The 19,960-nt window shown below is 34.8% G+C and overlaps 3 protein-coding genes across 4 annotated transcripts in view; 2 read left to right on the forward strand and 1 right to left on the reverse strand.

Moving 5' to 3' along the window:
• LOC146532949 (kinesin-like protein Klp68D) overlaps positions 1 to 8,865 on the forward strand; it is a 31,131-nt gene extending 22,266 nt beyond the window's left edge. For both annotated transcript variants that reach the window (XM_085196591.1, XM_085196592.1), the window contains 4 exons: positions 4,746 to 4,910; positions 5,214 to 5,350; positions 5,919 to 6,086; positions 6,393 to 8,865. In XM_085196591.1, coding sequence (XP_085052717.1) covers positions 4,746 to 4,910; positions 5,214 to 5,350; positions 5,919 to 6,086; positions 6,393 to 7,207 — 1,285 coding nt within the window. In that variant the 3' untranslated portion in view covers positions 7,208 to 8,865. The remainder of the gene's footprint in view (positions 1 to 4,745; positions 4,911 to 5,213; positions 5,351 to 5,918; positions 6,087 to 6,392) is intronic.
• A 1,144-nt stretch (positions 8,866 to 10,009) lies between these two features.
• On the forward strand, positions 10,010 to 12,863 carry LOC146532950 (uncharacterized). The gene has a single exon (XM_085196627.1). It carries the CDS (start codon positions 10,144 to 10,146, stop codon positions 12,115 to 12,117), a length of 1,974 nt encoding a protein of 657 aa, XP_085052753.1. The 5' UTR covers positions 10,010 to 10,143; the 3' UTR covers positions 12,118 to 12,863.
• Positions 12,864 to 13,016: 153 nt separating this feature from the next.
• eIF2D (eukaryotic translation initiation factor 2D) lies at positions 13,017 to 19,456 on the reverse strand. Its single transcript, XM_085195750.1, has 12 exons — positions 19,273 to 19,456; positions 18,797 to 19,055; positions 18,553 to 18,713; positions 17,911 to 18,046; positions 17,360 to 17,522; positions 16,683 to 16,806; positions 16,167 to 16,263; positions 15,750 to 15,958; positions 15,051 to 15,183; positions 14,102 to 14,251; positions 13,574 to 13,717; positions 13,017 to 13,162 (listed from the first exon to the last, which is right to left on the reverse strand). Exons 1-12 carry the CDS (start codon positions 19,326 to 19,328, stop codon positions 13,070 to 13,072), a joined length of 1,725 nt encoding a protein of 574 aa, XP_085051876.1. The 5' UTR covers positions 19,329 to 19,456; the 3' UTR covers positions 13,017 to 13,069.
• Between the last annotated feature and the right edge of the window lie 504 nt (positions 19,457 to 19,960).

Genomic DNA, 19,960 nt, shown 5'->3' on the forward strand with positions numbered 1-19,960 from the left:
TAATTTATCGTTTAACAGAGCAGAAAATATGAACCTACTAATTTTTTGGTATAAGAACAAAACCTTCCAAATTTTTTGCAAGTTATTATACAGGTTATCAGAGCTAGGTTAGTCGTTAATCTTGCAGCATGACCTTAAGTTGACGACATCGCTTAAGTCATGTAAGGATAAGTAAAGATTAACTTTTAGCTCAGGTTTAACGGGGCTCAGTTCAAGGCCAGCCTGTTATGTAATTATTTATATTTTTTTTGGAACCAGTTTCAAAAAAGTACCAATTCGAAATAACACTATGAGATCTTTAAAATCGGGCGAAAAGCGATGAAAAAATTAATTTGGTTTACGAAGATGGCTTCTTTTTTAATGGCCTTAAGCTATAAGTATTGCAAGTATTATATAGAATTTTATGACATTTAATTATTTGACAAATAGCAATATAGATAAATAAGTAAATAAATAAATAGTACACATTCGAAACCGACGTAATAGGGTTAACGCAAATCTGTTACCTTGTATACACACAAAGACGATTACGCCAGTTAATCTCTTTAATATAGCGAGTATTGAACGCAATAATATTACTTGCATATAGGTCAGTGTGCTAACAGAGAACTACATTGTGTGCAGAGCTTTTTATTTGAATAACTAACTTTTACCTGCGACCCCGCCCGCGCTGTCACATTGAAATAATTTAGACTTGTGTATGACATGCTCTATGCCTGCCTCTCTCTTTAAAGGCTGTAGTTTTGTTAATCGTTTAATAAGGGTTACCGAAGTTGCACAACTTTTAAGATATTTCCTTAGGTCAGTTAGTGCGGGCCGCTTTGTTCGAGGGCGGCGTGCATGTGTGCGTGGTGTCTGCTGTGGACCGCCAATGCCATGATCACTGGAAAGTTTTCGGCGTTTTTCAGACGTGCAATCAGGAAGGCCGCTCGTGCGTGAAGGCTGCAGTTTTTCATGAAACCTCTTACAACTTTATTACCTATTTATACTTTGGGGAAAATGTTTCTACAGTTTTTTTATTAATTCTAATTTTGATTATTATTTAAGATAACGTCAAAAAAATATTGTGTATATCGACGAAAATGGCAATATTATTTTTAAAAAAATCAGCTTCACGTTGTATCCCGCACACAGCAGAATAAGCAGAGGGAAACTAGTGTTAAGACACTCCGTTCCCTACTTTTCGTCTAATTCGGTAGGCATTGCGTGTTGAGTGGCGGGACTCAACGCCGCGTTTTGCCTCGAAACTGAAGCGAAGAAATGGAAATATAAATTTGAATTAATATTTCATCTCCTCGAGTGGGGCTCAAACCCACAACCAATCGATTTTACAGTCACACTTTGTGCCTCTGCGCTACGACTGGCGTGAATATTACTTATATTTACTATATTTGAATTGTTTACCAATTATTAATTACGTTACCACGGATGCATCATGAGTCATCATCATGAAGCGGTGCGGTGCAGGCAACTGGTCGCGATCATTGCCAATCTCAATCTCCTAACCGACTCACAGCGGCGGCGTGCACAACAAAATATACAAAATACAGATGAAGAAAGTTTTTACATTCCTGCTTTGCCAAAACCACCTCCAAATACTTTTACTTGCTTTTTAAGTGATAAAGACATTTAAAATGCTTCGGTAACCGTGCGAAACAGAACTTATTATTTTCCGCCTTAATATTTTCTGTAATAGTAATATTTAAAGTGTAATCTGAAAATGACGCCTTAATCCTGCGATAAACATTTGTATCTTTTATCATATTATTACTTCTGTAAATTTCTATTAACGTATTTATATTATAAGTAAGTAGGTACTTAAACAACGCGTCCATGTGTTCGTATCTTAAGGTCACCAGATAAAGCCAATTAATAAATCGATAGAAAGGTGCGATTAGATTCTCTAAATGGTATATTTTTATTTATATGAATGATGTAATGATGTATATTAATGTATTTTTAAAATTGTATTTCCATGCAAATAAATACTACGGCGATTTCGTGGCAAAGAACGGTGGGCACGTGATAGGTGTATATTCGATTCAGGTTCTCGACGTTCATATATAAAATATTTCCCTTTCTTTGACTTTTTCGTTTCTTTTTCCGTACCGCCTTAGAATGTAAATGAATGAATTATAATCAAAAGATGAAGAGGGTCATTTTGGTAACGCGTAGAACTTCATCAGCAGTACAGTGACCGTCACCTTCTGCCGGCAGTTGTCACGCGGCGTAGGCGGCGGGAGTGTAGCGCCCACTGGGCTTTACTATGACATGACTGACTGACCCCGCCGAGGGCATTTAGTACCTATAGCGTCTATTGATTTTGGATGTCACAATCCTTATCTGTAAATTTTTTTACAAGGCCAATGGTCGTTTTCATATTTAATGTAATTAATATATTAAATTTATAAAAGTTTCTATATTTAATAACAGACAGACATCAGGTTAAGCAATTATAATATCAAACTGCACAACATTATTACATATTCTCATATAGGTAATTAAGGAAGTAATATCTCGTTATAATAAAATAGTAATTATCGTGTTAACAGTATATAGCGAAATATAAAAGTTATGTTTAAATCATGTCCTATAAAGTATTAAATAAATCACGATTTAGATTATGCATCGTTTCCGAGCACTTAGCTGTTGACTTTCGACGAGTAACGTAAATAAAATCGTAACTTCGCAAACACTACTGAAAGACCATTGAGGCGGAAAGTAAACGTATTGAGCAAATAAGTATAACAAATATGGCTAAAATCAATAAATAAATGTATGAAGAATAAATAATGCGAGGATATTAACGCTTGTAACAATAGTCGTACATACGAGTAAGTCGTATGTGTTACGTTCATACTTTAAATATTTAAATTGTATGTGTGATTTTTAGCACTTTTTGTAACGTGGTTTGTAATAATTGTCAATATTTTGATTGTGCATGTAAATGTTAGGTTTGTAGGTTTATGTAGGTACTTTTTATGGTTCATGGAGGTTTATGTAGGTACTTTTTTTGGTTTATGTAGGTGTCGTTTTTTGTGACTTGTGCCGAGAGAAACTAGTGTTGGACACTATTATCTGAGACGAATACTTGTATCTAACCAATATAAATTTAAATGCTAAATTTTCAATCGATATGCGATCAAACAATCTCGAGTGTAATAATAAACTTTCGAAGAACCCTTCAACCGCTACAAAGACACATAATTTTGTCCTATATTAAAAATAAATAAATATACGTAAAAAAAATAACTTTCATGAAAATTTATGGATAGAAACAAGCGCATTTGGCGAAATATATCGAATGTTCTAGGGTCGCAAAGAAACTTATGTTCCCATAGTTTGTTAAATGTCGAGAAGCAAACTCGATCAATACGCAAAGGCGACGTGCTCTGTCGCACTAAACTATGCACGCGGCTAACTTAACTTACGATCGTCATAATCATTGTCCTTTTTAATTATAAACAACGTGTCTGCCTTTATTGTATGAAATGATAACGTCAGTCGAATATAATATGTACGTCATATCCTTTGACCAAATACTTTGGTTTGGTTTAATTGTTTATTTAATTTCTTTAGGGCCTTACGTTTACTACGTATAAATGATTTTACAAACTGCAATTAAGATAGTAAATCTACTCAAGTAAAAAGCTGTTTTCTGAGATTAAATATGAAAGGTAATTTTCAATTGTCTTCCCAATTATAATATATAAATCAATTTCATTGATCAATTTCATACATTTATAAATTTATATTATAATTGGTTTTAAATAAGTAAAATAATATTGATGTCTTTTTCGCATGACAGGCGGCAGTGTAGTGCTTGGTAGTAGATTTGGGGAAATCTCACAAAATTAAATTGCATTCCGGATGTTTAAAGAAGTAGCGGCTTGCACTAATTAGAGTTAATTTTTTGCAATCGTACAATGTTAACAAATATATTGCGTTCCGCTCTGAATGGTGCGTACTGCGTACACACTGAGCAGTGCCACCACCACTGGACCTCTGCCCACCTAACGTCTGACTAAAACTCTTACAATTTTTTGTCACTATTAAATTTAAAAAAAAATTATAAATATTTTTTATTTTTCCTTTATTCTTCACAATTTTCGAAAGTTATTCAGAATTTCGAAGTGTTATCCTTACTTTGATTGTTGAACATCTTTTGCCAGCTGAACTATGTTGACACTTATTGAACAGAAATTACTTTCCTGGAGACTGTAGTCTGAAGATCCTATCCTCTTTATTGATTGTAACACAATCTTTTATAAATAGATTGTTATTATAGTAAAAAAATATATTTAATTTATCTCTATTTACATAGTAAATAGTAAAAGAAGCACGTACAATAACATTGTAAGTATCGTTGGACGTAACACGTTCCTAGCTCCGGAAACGCTAATAGAACCGCGCTCTCAGGCCTCAGCCTCAATGCGAGCTTCCGGTGGACGAATGTGTGCTAGGATATCTGATTGAGATGCATCTCATCGCTATCATCATTTCATCGTAATACTATGTAAACACTGACGATTGCCCAATTTTTTGTAATGTAGGTACGGAATTTTGTCAGCCGGTGTAACTTTAGAGCTTAACTTGTTCTTTGTTAGCCCTATCTCTAGTTGTCTTTAATTTTGTCTATTATTCTATTATTTTTCCCTGGTCCTTTCGTTATGGAATAAAGATTGTTATGTATCTATCTACATGTATGTAAAAGTAAATTCAATTCGCTTTGTTAATATTTCCAGCGTAGGCAAGCTGAACCTGGTGGACCTGGCGGGCAGCGAGCGGCAGCGCAAGACGGGCGCGGGCGGCGAGCGGCTGCGCGAAGCCGCGCGTATCAACCAGGCGCTGTCCTCGCTTGGGAATGTCATCTCCGCGCTCGCCGAGAACAGCCCCCATGTACCTTACAGGTGACTGCGAGCCATGCATAGGATTTGTCTTTATTATAACGATATATGATGGGAAATAACTTTTGCGTTTCGCTAATATTTTGTTAATTAAAGAATTCATTATAAAGTAAATAAAACAAACTAAAAATACCGACAAACTATCACTAAGTGTACTAACTTAAACAAAAAGCTTTTGTTAGGTGTATTTAGACGTTGTTTAATAACATTATTTTGCGTCTATTACTCCTAGATCATTCTGTATACTATATATTTATTTCGTATCTATGATGTAAATGACCGTAGCTTAACTCCATATATTTACAGAGATTCAAAGCTGACGCGCATACTGCAGGACTCCCTGGGTGGCAACAGTAAGACCATCATGATCGCGAACATCGGCCCCGCCTCCTACAACTACGACGAGACCATCACCACGCTGCGGTACGCGCATAGAGCTAAAGGTAACAAGTATACGGTTTCTTTGAGATATGTTACGTGTTAGCAGAATATGATTGCTTTTTATTAAAATTGACAAGACTCTCGATCTTATACAGAGTTTCGATCCGAAAATATATTTTTTCTAATCTGAATTAATTTAGTGTTCTAATAACATTTTCATTTTATAAACAATATCCATCCATACATTGAAAACTAAAGTTTCATCCAATTCAATAATAAAATTATTTTTGTAGCAATTATATCCAACCAAATACTCATGAACCGATCTAAATAAAACAAACACTAAATATTAAGGATTAGTTTGCCTAAGTAAAATAGTGTTTTCACTATTTTACTGCACTTATGTCGGTTAAGCCGATTCGGAGATTAGCTTAAACAAACAAATAGACACACAGATATTATTTTTAAAAACCATTTTGAGTTCTATTACATTGATAATGGTCACAACAATATATTTTCTCATTAATCTTCCATGTACGTACAACGATCAATTACAATTTTATTATATGTATAGATATTGATCAATACATAATATAATAATTAATACCCTACTTATGTTACGTATTGCAGCAATAAAGAACAAGCCGGTACGCAATGAGGACCCGAAAGACGCCAAGTTGCGCGAGTATCAAGCCGAGATCGAACGCCTCCGCTCGCTCATCGAACAGCGACGCAAGCGACCGCCCAAACCCGCGCGGCCGCGACTCGCCACCACGCCGTCGCCCGACGATGCCCCCGGTAATGTACCCGAGTTTGGCCAAATGTGGTCGAGCGTGGCCAAGTATCACCGAATGTGATCGAGTGTGATCGACTAGATCCCGTGTAATATCGAGTATCGTGTAAACGATGTTATAAGCTCTTTACAGTGCACTAAATATATTCAGGGCCTTGTAAATCTGTATTATTATTTTTAGTTTTTTATATCAAGAAAATCATGGAAATTAAAAAATACCAAAACTTAAGAATAGTTTGCCAAATATATTATTTCATATTACCTTGCTTTTATGAGTAAATTATTCTAATATATTCCCAACTTATTTACAGCGGAAGAAACAGATAGTATTGAAAGTGAACACATTTTAGCGGAGTCGACGATAGAGCAAGAGAAAACGAAGACCGAAGAGCTCGAACAGCAGATCAAGGCGCTGGAAGAGCGACTTGTGCAAGGTGGTGGTGGCAAGGACCTCCTTAACAACCTCAACGAGAGCCAGCTCATTCTGCAGCAGCGCAATATGGAGATCGCCGAGAGAAAGAAGCGCGAGGTTGAAATGCAGCAAAAGATCGACCTCGAGGAGGAAACCACTGCCATCGTCACGCACACCTTCGCCACTCTGCAGCAAGAGGTCGACCACAAGACCCAGCGCCTCAAACGCTGCCTCGCCAAGTACGCCGGCCTACGCGAGGAGGCGGTTGAGCAGCGCGAGGCGCACGACGCCGAGCGCCGCGACCACGAGGCGCTGCAGGCCGCGCTCATAGCCGAGCTGCGCCGCCGCCTGCTCCTCGCCGACAGCTTCGTGCCCGAGGCCGGACGCGCCACCGTGCTGCGCCTGCGCTACAGCGAGGACAGCGACGCCTGGGAGCTGCCACCGCACACCGCCCAGCCCCTGCCACCCGCCGCGCGCCCCGGCACCCGCCCGCCGCCGCCCCTGCTGCGCCTCGCGCCGCTCCCGCTGCCGCCCACCGCGCGCCGCTACACGCCGCCACCCGCGCCACCAGCGCCCGCGCCCGCACCGCCGCCACCCACGCACGCGCCGCCACCGCCGCGTGCCAAGGCGGCGCCCGCGGACCCGCGGCGGGTCAGCGCGCGTACGCGAGCCCCCTCCGCGCACCCTCGCCTCGGCACCGCCGGCGTGCGGTAGACCCCCGACCCCGCCCGCTACATAGCCCAATTATAGTTCACTAAGTTATTACGTCCACCACTACCGACGACCTTGCCTCTTGATTAAACCTATGATCATACAGTCATATGAGAAGTAATGTGTGTAATTGAAGTTGAGGAGTGGCGCGGGTGTTGAAACTTTATGATATTTTTTTATACGATAATGATATTACGAGTGCGAGAACACTAGGTCACTGCGACACCGCGACACTGCTGGTCAGTCACTGAGACGGTCCGATAGGGACACGACGCTTCGCTCACTATTATATGAATGTCCAAACATATAGACATTTAAACATAGATAGACATTTAATTATATTCGAGTGTTGCCAGTTCATATAAAATATGATTTCATCAATAAAATTTACTTTCGCCTTTATTTGTTATTATCATATTTGGTAGGCACCTATTGAAGGCTGGCAACACTGTCCAAGTATCGTGTAAATATTCAGTATAATTGTAAAGTTAAGGTTCTCGCTCGTCACAAATTCCAGTCGAAGGCGACATGATCTCATACGTGAGCTATACATAAATATACATTTGTATATATATAATTGCCAGTGTCCGCGGACTTGTTTTATAAATAACAAATATTATTTAATGTATTATTGTTTTCTATCCGAATTTTTGGTTTGTTTAGTCAATTTAGGTTGTCATTTGTTTTGTATACGTATATTTTACCGTTGTTGTTTTTAGTGAAATTTTATTTTGTCTTCATACGGTCGGACATCCATTCGGTCCGTTTGAAGCAGTGATATTAGATAGCTTGATATAGTATTAACGCTAGGGTCGTGGATTCCGAGATGGTAATGCCTCTTGGCTACCAATTAAAGAAAATAAAACAAATGCTCAATACATGCCATCTCTGAAATCACAACTAAAATCTGATAATATAAAGCTGTTGGCCAATATGTGTAAAATAGAATCAAAATTATGATTCATAGGTTCAAATGTGTTACCAAAGATGGAACCTGTCCATTCCAGTAAGTAGCGAGCTAACATTAGTCTCATGTTCCTCTACTTTTAAAAAATTCATTGGATTTTATTAAGTTTTAATTCCAGACACGGTTTCTAGTCAGTGATTCTTATATACTATAATAAAATATAAATGTAAATAATATATTATTGTAGCTATTTAAAAAAATAATAAAAATAGACATAGAGTAAGTAGGGTTTATGGTCGCACAATACTTTTGAGTATCAATATTGCTCTGTGGTTAAAATTTAGTAAATTTATTTTAAAATCAAAGCAGGGATGTTATGGACCTAACAGCAGCAAATAACAAATTCTTTAAAAAAATAATCAAAAATATAATATAGCGAAATTATACGAAAATAACGCATAATTTGAAATAATTATTTATATAACCCAAACTGAAACCGATATTTCTTTTTTTTAAATTCGTATCTGTATTATATCCGTAACATCACTGAATTAAAATATTTCTGTGTAAGATGTATTATTATGTTATTAAAATTATAATTACTATTATTGTTTAATGAAGGATTTTTAATTAAAAATCGCTCGGCTTTATACATTATGTGTGAAGAAAGAATCATGTGATATGTTATTTGGAAATCGCTAGTCAGCTGTGCCGCGAACACGCTTATACTCACTAATAAACATTTTTAATTTTTGCTATTGTTTTTATTTTAACCTGATTTTTATTAGAGATCAAATTTGTATATAAAAATAAGATTTAGAAATATATAATTTTAGTAAAATTGAATATGAATTTAATAATAAATAATTCTACTCTTTTTAAAACAAGACTCACTAAAAGTTATCCAGTTCATTGATAAATATATTTAATTTAAATATTTTTTTATCTTTGCCTTCGTCACGATGTTGCAAAAAAATGCAAGTAAATATTTGACGTGACAAGAAAAGGTACATTTTTCATATTGAACCTAAGTTTATATGATTTTCTTGAGGCAAAATAAATTAAGTCATTTAGTCATATTATCATCATGGGGATATCTAGAGATGTAAAAAGGGGGAGGCCTGGATTTTAGCTCTGAACAAATATGTTCGTGTATACAGTGTTTCTTTAATTTTTCTGGTCAATTTTTTTGTTAGCAAAATTTCTGGGGTGGACACGAGACTATTCTGGAGTGGACACGGCCTACCAGGCCCCCCAATTCCTTGCTGACTCAGTTTAAGATCAAAGTGAATGGAATTTTCTTAAATTTATATGTATATTAAATTTATATGTATGTAATTATATACTTAATTAACTATATAAAAAAACTGTTTATTTAAATATTTGTTATGAGTGCTAATAAATTGATTTTACGGGTATGTACATAAAATAATATATAAAATGCTATAAAGATAAAAATACATTTGACATTTAACATCCGTAAATTTTTAAATAACGACTTAACCTTACCTCGCTAGTTTTGTTGATATCATATTCGGCTCAAACTTAATCGATATTAACAATAACATATTAACTAACGTTAGTTTTAAATTACATATCATATTTTTTTCTATTCTTTTTTTCAATTATTCTCATAAGCTTTATCATTAAAATTTACACAAAATTTATTGGAAATTAAATATACAAATATCTTAATTTATTATTTTATATTTTGTGACATAAAATATATTTAAAAAATTGATATTTCAATTGTATATTTTTAATTTATTACTAATATTTAGTTTTATGATTATGAAAAAAGATTTATTATCACATACTACTTGTAAAAAAACTTGTAATAAATATATTATTATGATATTACGAATCGATGACACATCCTTAGTCGCGTCATCGTTATCGTTAGTTTTTAGCGCCGAGTACGAGTAGCCACGCATCACTAGTTCGTAACGGCCATTCCATTTTAAAAGTTTTAAAGCTTTGTTTCGGTTACAAAATGTGAATAAATCTGTAAATATAATTTAAAAGACTAAAAATGTCGGAAAAGCTAAAGGATTATCAAGTGTTGGACGTACTTTGCGGTGGCACGTTTTATAAAGTAAGGCACAAGGTCACAAATAGTATATTTGCGTGGAAAGCGTACAATTGCTCGGCGTTCTCCGATGAACAAATACAAAACGTCGATAATGAAGTTAAAATATTAAGTAAGGAGCTAACTGGCAACTTCCTGCATTATTACGATACGATATTACACGGACCAACTAAAACACTTTACTTTGTTCTCGAATACAGTTGTTGGCAGAGCGTACAGGAATTGATCGTACAATGCAAGGACACCGACAAGCATTTCACTGAGCGCTTCATATGGTACCTATTGCTGGAGCTGGCGCGATCTTTCAAGTGTGTAGAAAACTTCAGTTTTGTCACTTTAAAAAAATGTGTAACACCGGAGTCAATTTTCGTTGGACCAAGTGGCGAACTACGCATCAAATGTTTCGAGCTGTCCCTCGAGCCCTCTCTGTCATCGGACCTGATGCAACAGGTTGGAGAGATAATTCGCCTGTTGTGCTACTTGCCTGGAGCTTGTGACGATAAAATAAAGGAGTTCCGCTACAGCGACGACTTGCGCGATGTGATCAGCTTTTTAACTGATGAAAAAAGCTCCAATTTGCGTCCAGACGTGGTGCTTTACCATCCTACTATTCTTGCTAACACCGATAGTATGACAATTCCTAAGAGTATGAATGATATACTTGTCCCAGCAGAGATATCTTCTATATTTTCCGAAGTAAATAAATGTGACTCTGAAAAGGCAGTGGAACAATGTCAAATTATAGAACCTTTACCTAGAACAAGTTTGAAGTATGTAGATAGTCCAGTTTACTGTAATATTACTCCTAAATGGGCATATGAGGAACAAATAGAAGAATGTGAGTCTCCAGTGACAGCTGTGTCTCCAACAATAGCTGCCCTAGCCCTGGAGCTGCCTGGCTATGTGCCAAGGAGTAGACAACCTTACAGTGCAGACTTAGAAATATACAATGGTGCACAGAAACTATCCGAGGATACCCTCAGTCAGCAATGGATGTCCCGCCTCATTGCTCTGAGACAAAGGGAGGAGTCATTGAACAAAAGAGAAAGAAACATAATTGCTAAAGAAATTCTAAATAGTCCATCGACTAAATTTGCTACTCTTGATGATTCCAGAGACCAATCTATTGAAAGCAATGGTATAACTCTGCCGCCAGTGATCAATCAAATGAATGAAAATAGTAATGGTTGGATATCTCGCAGGCGTCAGAGGAGATCTTGCTCACTAAGACCTAAAGTTAGGAGGAAGAGTTATGCATATGAAGATTTAGATAGCTCTTTGTCTGCTGATAATGGGGACAGCAGCATAATAGTTACAGCTGCTAAAATAACAACAGAAAACATGCCTCGCAGGAACATATTCCCTGAAGTATCCTCTAAAAAAGTCCACTTTACATCAAGCAATCCATTTGTAGAGAGTGACGAGAGTGTGACACTTACATTTTATGAAGTAGAAAGTGTAGACAAAGAGAAGTACCAACTACCAAGAAATGAAGCAAGTCTTAAAGATATTAAAAAGTTTAAGTACTTAGATTTGGAAAAAACATGTCTAGAGAAAAGGAACTCTATGCAGTGGTGTCACTCCTCACCCTCGAAGCAGGCGAAAATGTCCAGCAAGGTTTTGTCAGACATAACTAATAGTGATCTTAGAAAGACACCTTCAAAAAGCAGTCTAATGTCCAAGAGCTCTAATTTTTCTAGAAGTTCTATCAGGAGTTCAAAATATATCTACACTAGCAGTAGTAGTAGTAGTGACACAGGGAAAGGAAATAGTGAAAACCATGAGCAAAGTTGTTCAAATGGAAAATTATCTTATATTCCAACTCCCACAGCTCCTCCTGAACTTAAAAAGTCTAAGAGAAGATCCTTACTGCCTTTCAAAACTCCATTTAAATTTAAAACTTCAACAAAAGTGTAATCTATATAAGTATATATTGAAAATGAGAGTATTTTCAAATATTTTACAAAAGATTTTTTTTTGCAGCTTCATGGTTTTTCTCACAAGGCAGTTACCCACACTGTCCAATTTTCGAAATATTGTGTGATGTTTAGTGGGGCGCCACAACGGTGGCACTTAGCATATTTTATTTTACTTTATTAGCATAATTATTTGTAATTTTTTGGTTGTGGTATTTTTTTGTCTTCAGTCTTCTATCAATTTTATCATTACTATTGTTTTTATTTGTTTGTATATAAGGAAAAATACGGACACAAACCCACCTAAAGTAGATTAGTGATGGTCAGATATAACTATATACATATTTGTATAGTATTATAACCTGACATTGAAATATGTTTTAATTGTATTATAGTTTTATTTAAAATGGCAATTTCTTATTTGTGATTTGCTAAAGAGGAGATAAGTATGAATTATATTATATGTACTAAAAATTGTTTATATATTATATATTGCAACTAGGATGTGTGCATTATCTTAAAATATTGTTTAATTTCGGAGATTGGTAGAACAACCAATTTATAAAAAATATTTTTCTCAAGTTTAATTACCTTCATACTAAGTTTAATAATAAATTTTAAATAAAAATGTTTTTTATAAATTGGCTGATAATGGTTGTTTCTAACAATTTCTATATATTTTTTAAAAATTGTAAATCAACTTCTTAGTCTTTTAGTCTTCCAACTTTTATGTAGATTAAATACATCATTAAATAAATAAATATATAATTAATTTTAAGTTTAGTTTTATGTAGATTATTAAAAATATAAGTATTCAAGATATAATTGTATACAATTTGCCATATTTTTCTAAATGTCTTATAATTAAATGATAAAAAGGGGTTAATAAAAGAGATTAAATACTTAAAAAAGCTTGGCAGTTTTATTTGTTAATATCCATACTTTCTTTAGTATTATTTTTTCTTATTAAGTGCTTTGTCTGCTCCTTCTACAAATTTCTTGGGCAAACCAAACTTTTCTATCAACAGTTTTGCCATGAAGTATGTCTGAAAAGAGAAAATACATATTAAATGTTTTGTATCGTATAAAATCGTATCCTAGAAATTTTTAATGATCATATTATTCGTCATTCATTCATTCTTCTCCATCTCTTTTTTTTAATTAAGTCAATTACTACTTAACTCACAGCAAAATGATAATTTTATTCTACTTAAACTTAATAAAATACTTAAGGTACGTTGTAATTTTATAAAATCCATATCTACAAAAACTTAGAAAATTGCCAATTACTTAATTTTAAACATTCATTTTGAACATAAAATTTGTCGCTTATTCTAAAATAATAAAAACATGCTAGTAATTTCCGTTTCATTTTGTGAGCTGTAAATAAATACAAAATGTATCGGATTTTTTTTATCTTAAAAGTGACACTTAAATGACGTCATGTTCCTACACACCTGGTCACCCTGCAGCGAGAGCTGGTCGGCGCGCGCGCCCGCACTGCGCGTGACGCCGCACGCCGCACCCGCACGTTGTTGGCACGCGCGTGCTAGCGGCACGAGGGCGAAACCGTAGCTTTCCAGGTTCGACACTAGAGTTACCTGGGGAGTTAGTCATTTATGTGTTATAGGCTGAAATTGAAATCATGCACGTGCATAGTGATGAATATATTTTGATTTCGCAGGTACATACAGGTTTAAGCTAAGTTTTGTATTTCCAGTAGGCGAAACTGTTAATACTACATTTTCTCTAACCTGCAATATTTAGGCCTGAGGCGCGGCGCATTTTTTTTATGAATATATTTTTTTAGCGCTGACTAATAATAATTTTCACGCTGAATTTTCAAGGAATTGCGTGTTGAGTTACTAAGCCGAGGAAATGACAATATTTCTTTGGTCGTTCAGTTATCTCAGCTATTCTGTTAAGATTAAAAAAGTATTTTATCAAATAATATATATATTTTTGAGTGTAATAATATAACTAACCTTCTTATTCCCGCTCCTTGTAACAAGTTGGAACTTGACTGGGTCGAGGCGCGTCTTGAGCAGACGCGTCTCCCCCGCGAACCGTAGCTCCGTGGCGGGCGTCATGCGTGACGTCACGCGTGACCATACCTCTTCCCAACGCATAGTCTCCTGGTACATATCATTTATTCTGGTTACAATTTTTTTAGCTTTTCACTGTATACCGCATAGCGGTAGGCAGAGGGACCCTATAGTATTAATTTTATAAACAAAGAAATACGGTTTCTAAAATTTATATGCAACTTTTAAATTTTTATTTAATTTGGTCCTGGTTTACTCATGTTTAAAAATATAAAAAAATCTATATAACAAAAACCAAATAATAACTCCATCAATTGTGACTAATAAAATAACCTTTTTTTTATTTGTTTACCTTTTACCTCATGGCTCCGAATAAGGTATAGTACTACGACACTCCTTTCCCCGTGCACCACTGAATTTTTGTGATACTGCATGCATTAACAAATCAACGGCCAAGTTAGGTTGTCTAAACTTCTGCGCATTGTTCACTCGCGATAAAAATAATCAAAAGTACTCTCTCCGTTCCGCACTTTCTGCCAAAACCTGGAGGCAATGCGAGCTGAGTGGCAGAACTCAACGCCGCGCTTTGCCTCGACACCAGAGTAAAGAAATGGAAATATAAACGTAAATAAACATTTCACTTCCTTGAGTGGGGATCGAACCTACAATCGCAACCTTATTTTCCTGCGTCACGACGGCTAGTTTAACTAGGGTATAGTTTTTATAAAAACAAGGCAGTTTTATTTGAGATCCCGTTGTGGTAAAATCTCCGTGCTAGAAGCTGTACATCGTTACGTCATTACATCCACATAAGCAGGCGCGTCTATATAGGGTAGTGTAGTATATTTGTATGTATAATATATGTATATGTTTTAAAATAGAGAAGTACCTGTGGCTGAGCTCCAGTTGCCTTAGCCAATATATCGTTGAGTCGCACGCCGCCCGCCACGTTGAGTTCTCGTTGCTGCACGTGATGACGGAGGGTTTCACGTATTTCACTACTTGAGAGCGCCGTGCCCTTTCTGTAAGTGAGCGAATAAAATAGTTATAGTAAGAAGTAAAATTTGATTAATAAATATCTTCTTTTTTTTAAGAATATTATTAAATAAAATTGCTATAAATATTTAATTTATAAAATTGGCTAAAACTTTACTTTTCAATATAAGTATTAAATATATATAAACAAAAAACCAAATAGATTAACAAAACATCCGCAAACAATTCCACAACGTTAGTCATAACACAGTACAAAACCTCTGCATGTGATGGTTGGTGGTTCGTAGACATTTGGTAGCTCTAGGCTTCTAATCATTAGCACATTACGTAGAGATATTTTCTGGGGAAGCCTGGGCTAAATGTTTGAACCAACAAGTTCATACAAATGTCGAGTTTTATAAATTTTTCGGTGCAAATTTTGTTGTAAGTAAAATTTCTAGGGTGGGCACGGAACACTCGGCTCGCCCCCATCCTACTACAATGATTCTAAAGGGGTTGGGACATGGGTGGTGTGTAAGAAGTAGTAAAGCGGATAGTGTATTTTATTTTTTTCATGTATATATACAAAAATATGAATACTAAACAAACTCACTTAAGAGGCGCGAACAGTTCCAAAACATTGGCAGTAACACAATACAGCTCCCGTATCTGCGGCGGCTCGTAGTCGTCGCCTATATCGGGGGCGGCGGGCGTAGCGGCGAGGGGCGCAGGGGTGTGCGCGCGAACGGCGGGGTGCGCGGGGGCCACGCTCGTCAGCGCGGACACGCCCTTGTCGATGTCCCGTACTTGGATTAGGCCTTCCTTGACCAGATATATACATGTACCACTTTAATTTCATGTCATACACAAAATATCTTACTAATTATGATTTGGCTGAATGGCTAATACTAAAAAACCGCAAAATATTATCAAAATGAGACCCAAAATGTTATTCTAAAATTGCCTTTTGAATAAATTTTGCGTATATATTTAAAAACTACATCATACATAAATATACACATGACATTACCCTCTCCATAGCTTCTAAAAATTTGCTCATTTTCTTGAAATTAGACTTTTTTACATCTAAAGTCCTGTCTGGGGGACAATACTGCATTAAGTGATTCCTGTAATTTATGAGATAACATGTTATGATATATAATTCCACTGTGTGTTTATAATACCTTAATAACCATACTCCTGCAGCAGTTTGGATGAAATTTCGTATTTTCAATATTTCTGAATAGTTCGAATATATAATTTAATCTAATAGGAAGTGCTCCAGTTAATATGCACTGTAATGGAGTACAGTACCGTAAAGTAATAGTAGTGCGGGACATTTACACTATAAAGTATCAGATATAAATAAAATAATACTATCAAATTTCTTGAGACCATTGTGGTGCCACAGCAGAGTCTATGACTATAAAGCGACAGATATATATTTGACATCTATTTAGAGGAATGAATTATTTTCACAACAAAACATAAGACAAACCGCAGCGTCAAGTTCAGTAAAATAAAAATAAATAAATATTTATCTTACTTATATAACAGATTTGTTTTAAGTGGCAGTTCCACATTCTTGCCCTCGATTTTCAGGAAGGAGAGTAAGCACCATCTCAATAGACCATCCATATCTTGTGGAACGTCATCAATGTCGGAATTTTCTGGAAATGCATTATTCATGTTCAATAAAATATATAAACAATGAAAAAAAAGAGTTATTAAGTTAAGTATTAACTAAATTTTTAAACATTATTTTTATTGTCTATATTTTATACTAATATTATATAGCTGAGGTATTTGTTTGATGGTAAGCACACTCACGAACAACTAGTTCAAATTGAATAATTCATTTTGCATTGGATAGTCTATATCTTGGGTTTACATCAAGTTTCATGTAACCCACTGTACCTGCAGTCAGATATACTTGGAGTATGTGGAATGAGTCATGTCTCACTTATAGTAAATCCAGACCGTAGGTAAAAGCTTATTTACGTGCATAAAACAAGGCAAGCATATAATTAGTGTCAAGACACTCCCCTTTTCGCTTTTTGCCAGAATTTGAGACATTGCATGTTGAATGGGAGGAGTCAATATCAACTCAATGCAGGAGAACTCAGGAGAAACTCACGAGCTATGTCTCGAAAGGGCATAGAAATGGAGTATCTTAACACTAGGTTCACAGTGTGAAGAATTTTTTTTTTATTTGAATGTTACCTGAGGCTATAGTATTATTTAATTCATCGACTTGTTCTTCAGCTTTTTCTTTCTCTATTTCTTGAGCCTCGGTTTCTGCTATAATTTTGGGCTCATTTACTACAGGTTTTGGTTCTTGTTTCACAAGGCTTGGCCATTCTTCCTTCACAGGTTGTATATTTAACTGAAAGTACATATAACAGACATAAATAACTTATGTTGATATATTATTTTAAACATTATCTTAGTCAAATTATGTTTAAAAAAATGTATAATAATAAATTTTCAGATAAACCAATAAAATATTTTTACTTTTTTTTCAAATAGTAGAAATATTTTATTGCATGAATTAACATTTGTAATAAGTCTTCATAAAAACATTGACATATGTAACTTTTGTTTCAAAAAGTGCAATTACATCATAGTTGCTAAACCACTAAATGATTGATACATATTTTCATATCAGATATTTCAATGCAACTATTATAAGCTTCAATAAAATGACTGTGTATTCATTAACTAAATTCATAGCTTTTTCATAAGATTAATGATATAAATTATATATTTAATACCTGGTTAAGTTCATTTGATATAATTTGAATGTTGTCAAGGGATTGTGGTCCCAGTTTAGGTCGCTCAATCTTATTGAACTTAATGTCCTTGCACAATAAATCACCAAATACATGTAATGTCTCCAGACAAACTCCCCTGAAATAAAAATAATTAGAAACAATTTCATTATTTATTTTCATCATTTAAAAAGTACAATATAATTTAAGCTATTTAGGTATAATAGATCTAAAAGTTATTTATTTTTATCAAATATTATTTATTATATAAGTATCTTTTAATAAGTATCTTTTAATCATCAAATAAATGTAAAGCTGCCAACTAACTTGGAAAGCAGTTCTGAAAAGAACAGTTGGCAATAAAGTCAACAGTTGCTCTTCAACCTCTTTCATAGAAAGGTTATGAAACAATGTTATTATTTAAAATGATAGCATTCATTGAATTCAAATGATCTTAATTCCACAAATTTTTATCATCTTGGACAAAGTAATAAGGTTAACATTATCACAGTATATACTTTTATTAAATTAGCGAATCAATTTTACATTTTTAAATATAAATTATTATAAAAAACATACAGTACAGTTACTCTTAATTTCTTAAGTGGCAAATTTAAAACATATTGCAAAATACTAATGACTTACATAGAAGTACTAAGTAGATCAGCGGAGGACATAGATGCTAGACCAACTACTCCAGCTGCAGAATTATCGGTTGTGCATGCTGCTATTATAGATCCTTTGCGGAATTGTGGAATTGTTTCTGTTACTACACCTGGAGCATAGAGTGGGGCTCCACCTTGCATCTAAAAATAAAAAAGATTGTTATTTTGAAATACAATTTATTATTTTCTTGTTTTGTTACATGTACATTTATAATTATAATTACCTTGCTCAACACAGGTGAATGTATACTAATAGTGGGAACTAAATCAGGCACTTTCCATAATGCACACACCGTCGGTGCTAGTCTATCACCAAGGTCGATCATCACAGGCACTCCATCTACCACGTACACGCCAATTATCTCTTCTGAATGTAAAATTAACTTCATACAACTGCTGTTTGATTTAACGGGAATCAATTCTTTTATTTTTTCTTCCGTAGCCGCTGAAAATTCATTTTGAATTCGCTGGCCGAGATGTTTCCTAAAAATAACCGTCCGTTAAAGAACCGTCCTGAGTTCGTAAGGCAATAATCCATCAAGATTACAATGTTGCAGGAATGCATTTTGTATATGGAGGCATCCTCTCGTTTCACTCCTGTCCAACGATCATATGCTGATATTATAAAAGAAGTATTTAGGCCTCCTTTTTCATGTAAGGATGAGAAAGTCCAATAAGTATTATGAATGTGTAAACTTACTTTTCTGAATTTTTCAGTGTATTGTTAGACTTTAGTTTGTATGGTTTGGCAAACATCTTAAAAAGGTAATGGTGTAATAGCAATATCAATTATCAACTATTAAGTATATGAATTTTGGACAATTTCCATGCTTTACATTTACAGTTTACGCGGTGTTTTTGACATCTGAGTAAACTAATTACATACAAATGACATGATCTGTCAAAATTGTTCTTTTTTTTCACTTATGTCAACTTGACAATAAATTGTTATAGACAGAAAAGACCGGACTTAACTGACGTTTGTTTTGGTTCATCTAGGTGTTAGTGAGAGTATTTATAATCGCCATAAACTAAGAACTGAACTGAGAGTATCTTATTTTATTGTTTTATTATAAAATGGATAAAGTTGTAAGTGTTAAAAGTTCTTTATTAACAAGGTGTTTGATTGTAGTGAGTATTTGTGTTGTTTTCTATATTAGATTAGTCTTATTATAAGAAAAGATAAATTATTTACGTTTAATATCCTGATTCTCATCTCACAGAATTATTTTTGACCCTTAACCGACACTCGGACTCTCGGAAACCCATAGATAAAGAAGAACAAGAAAAGATCAACACTATGCCGCCATTCTGCCGCAGTAAAGGTAGAATAGTCTGTTTTATTTTTATAATATTCATATTATATTACACATATGTATTCCTAATTT

The sequence above is a fragment of the Heliconius melpomene genome, chromosome 13, assembly GCF_056956725.1.
Source record: "Heliconius melpomene rosina isolate 202511_hmr_F chromosome 13, ASM5695672v1, whole genome shotgun sequence".
NCBI lineage: Eukaryota > Metazoa > Arthropoda > Insecta > Lepidoptera > Nymphalidae > Heliconius > Heliconius melpomene.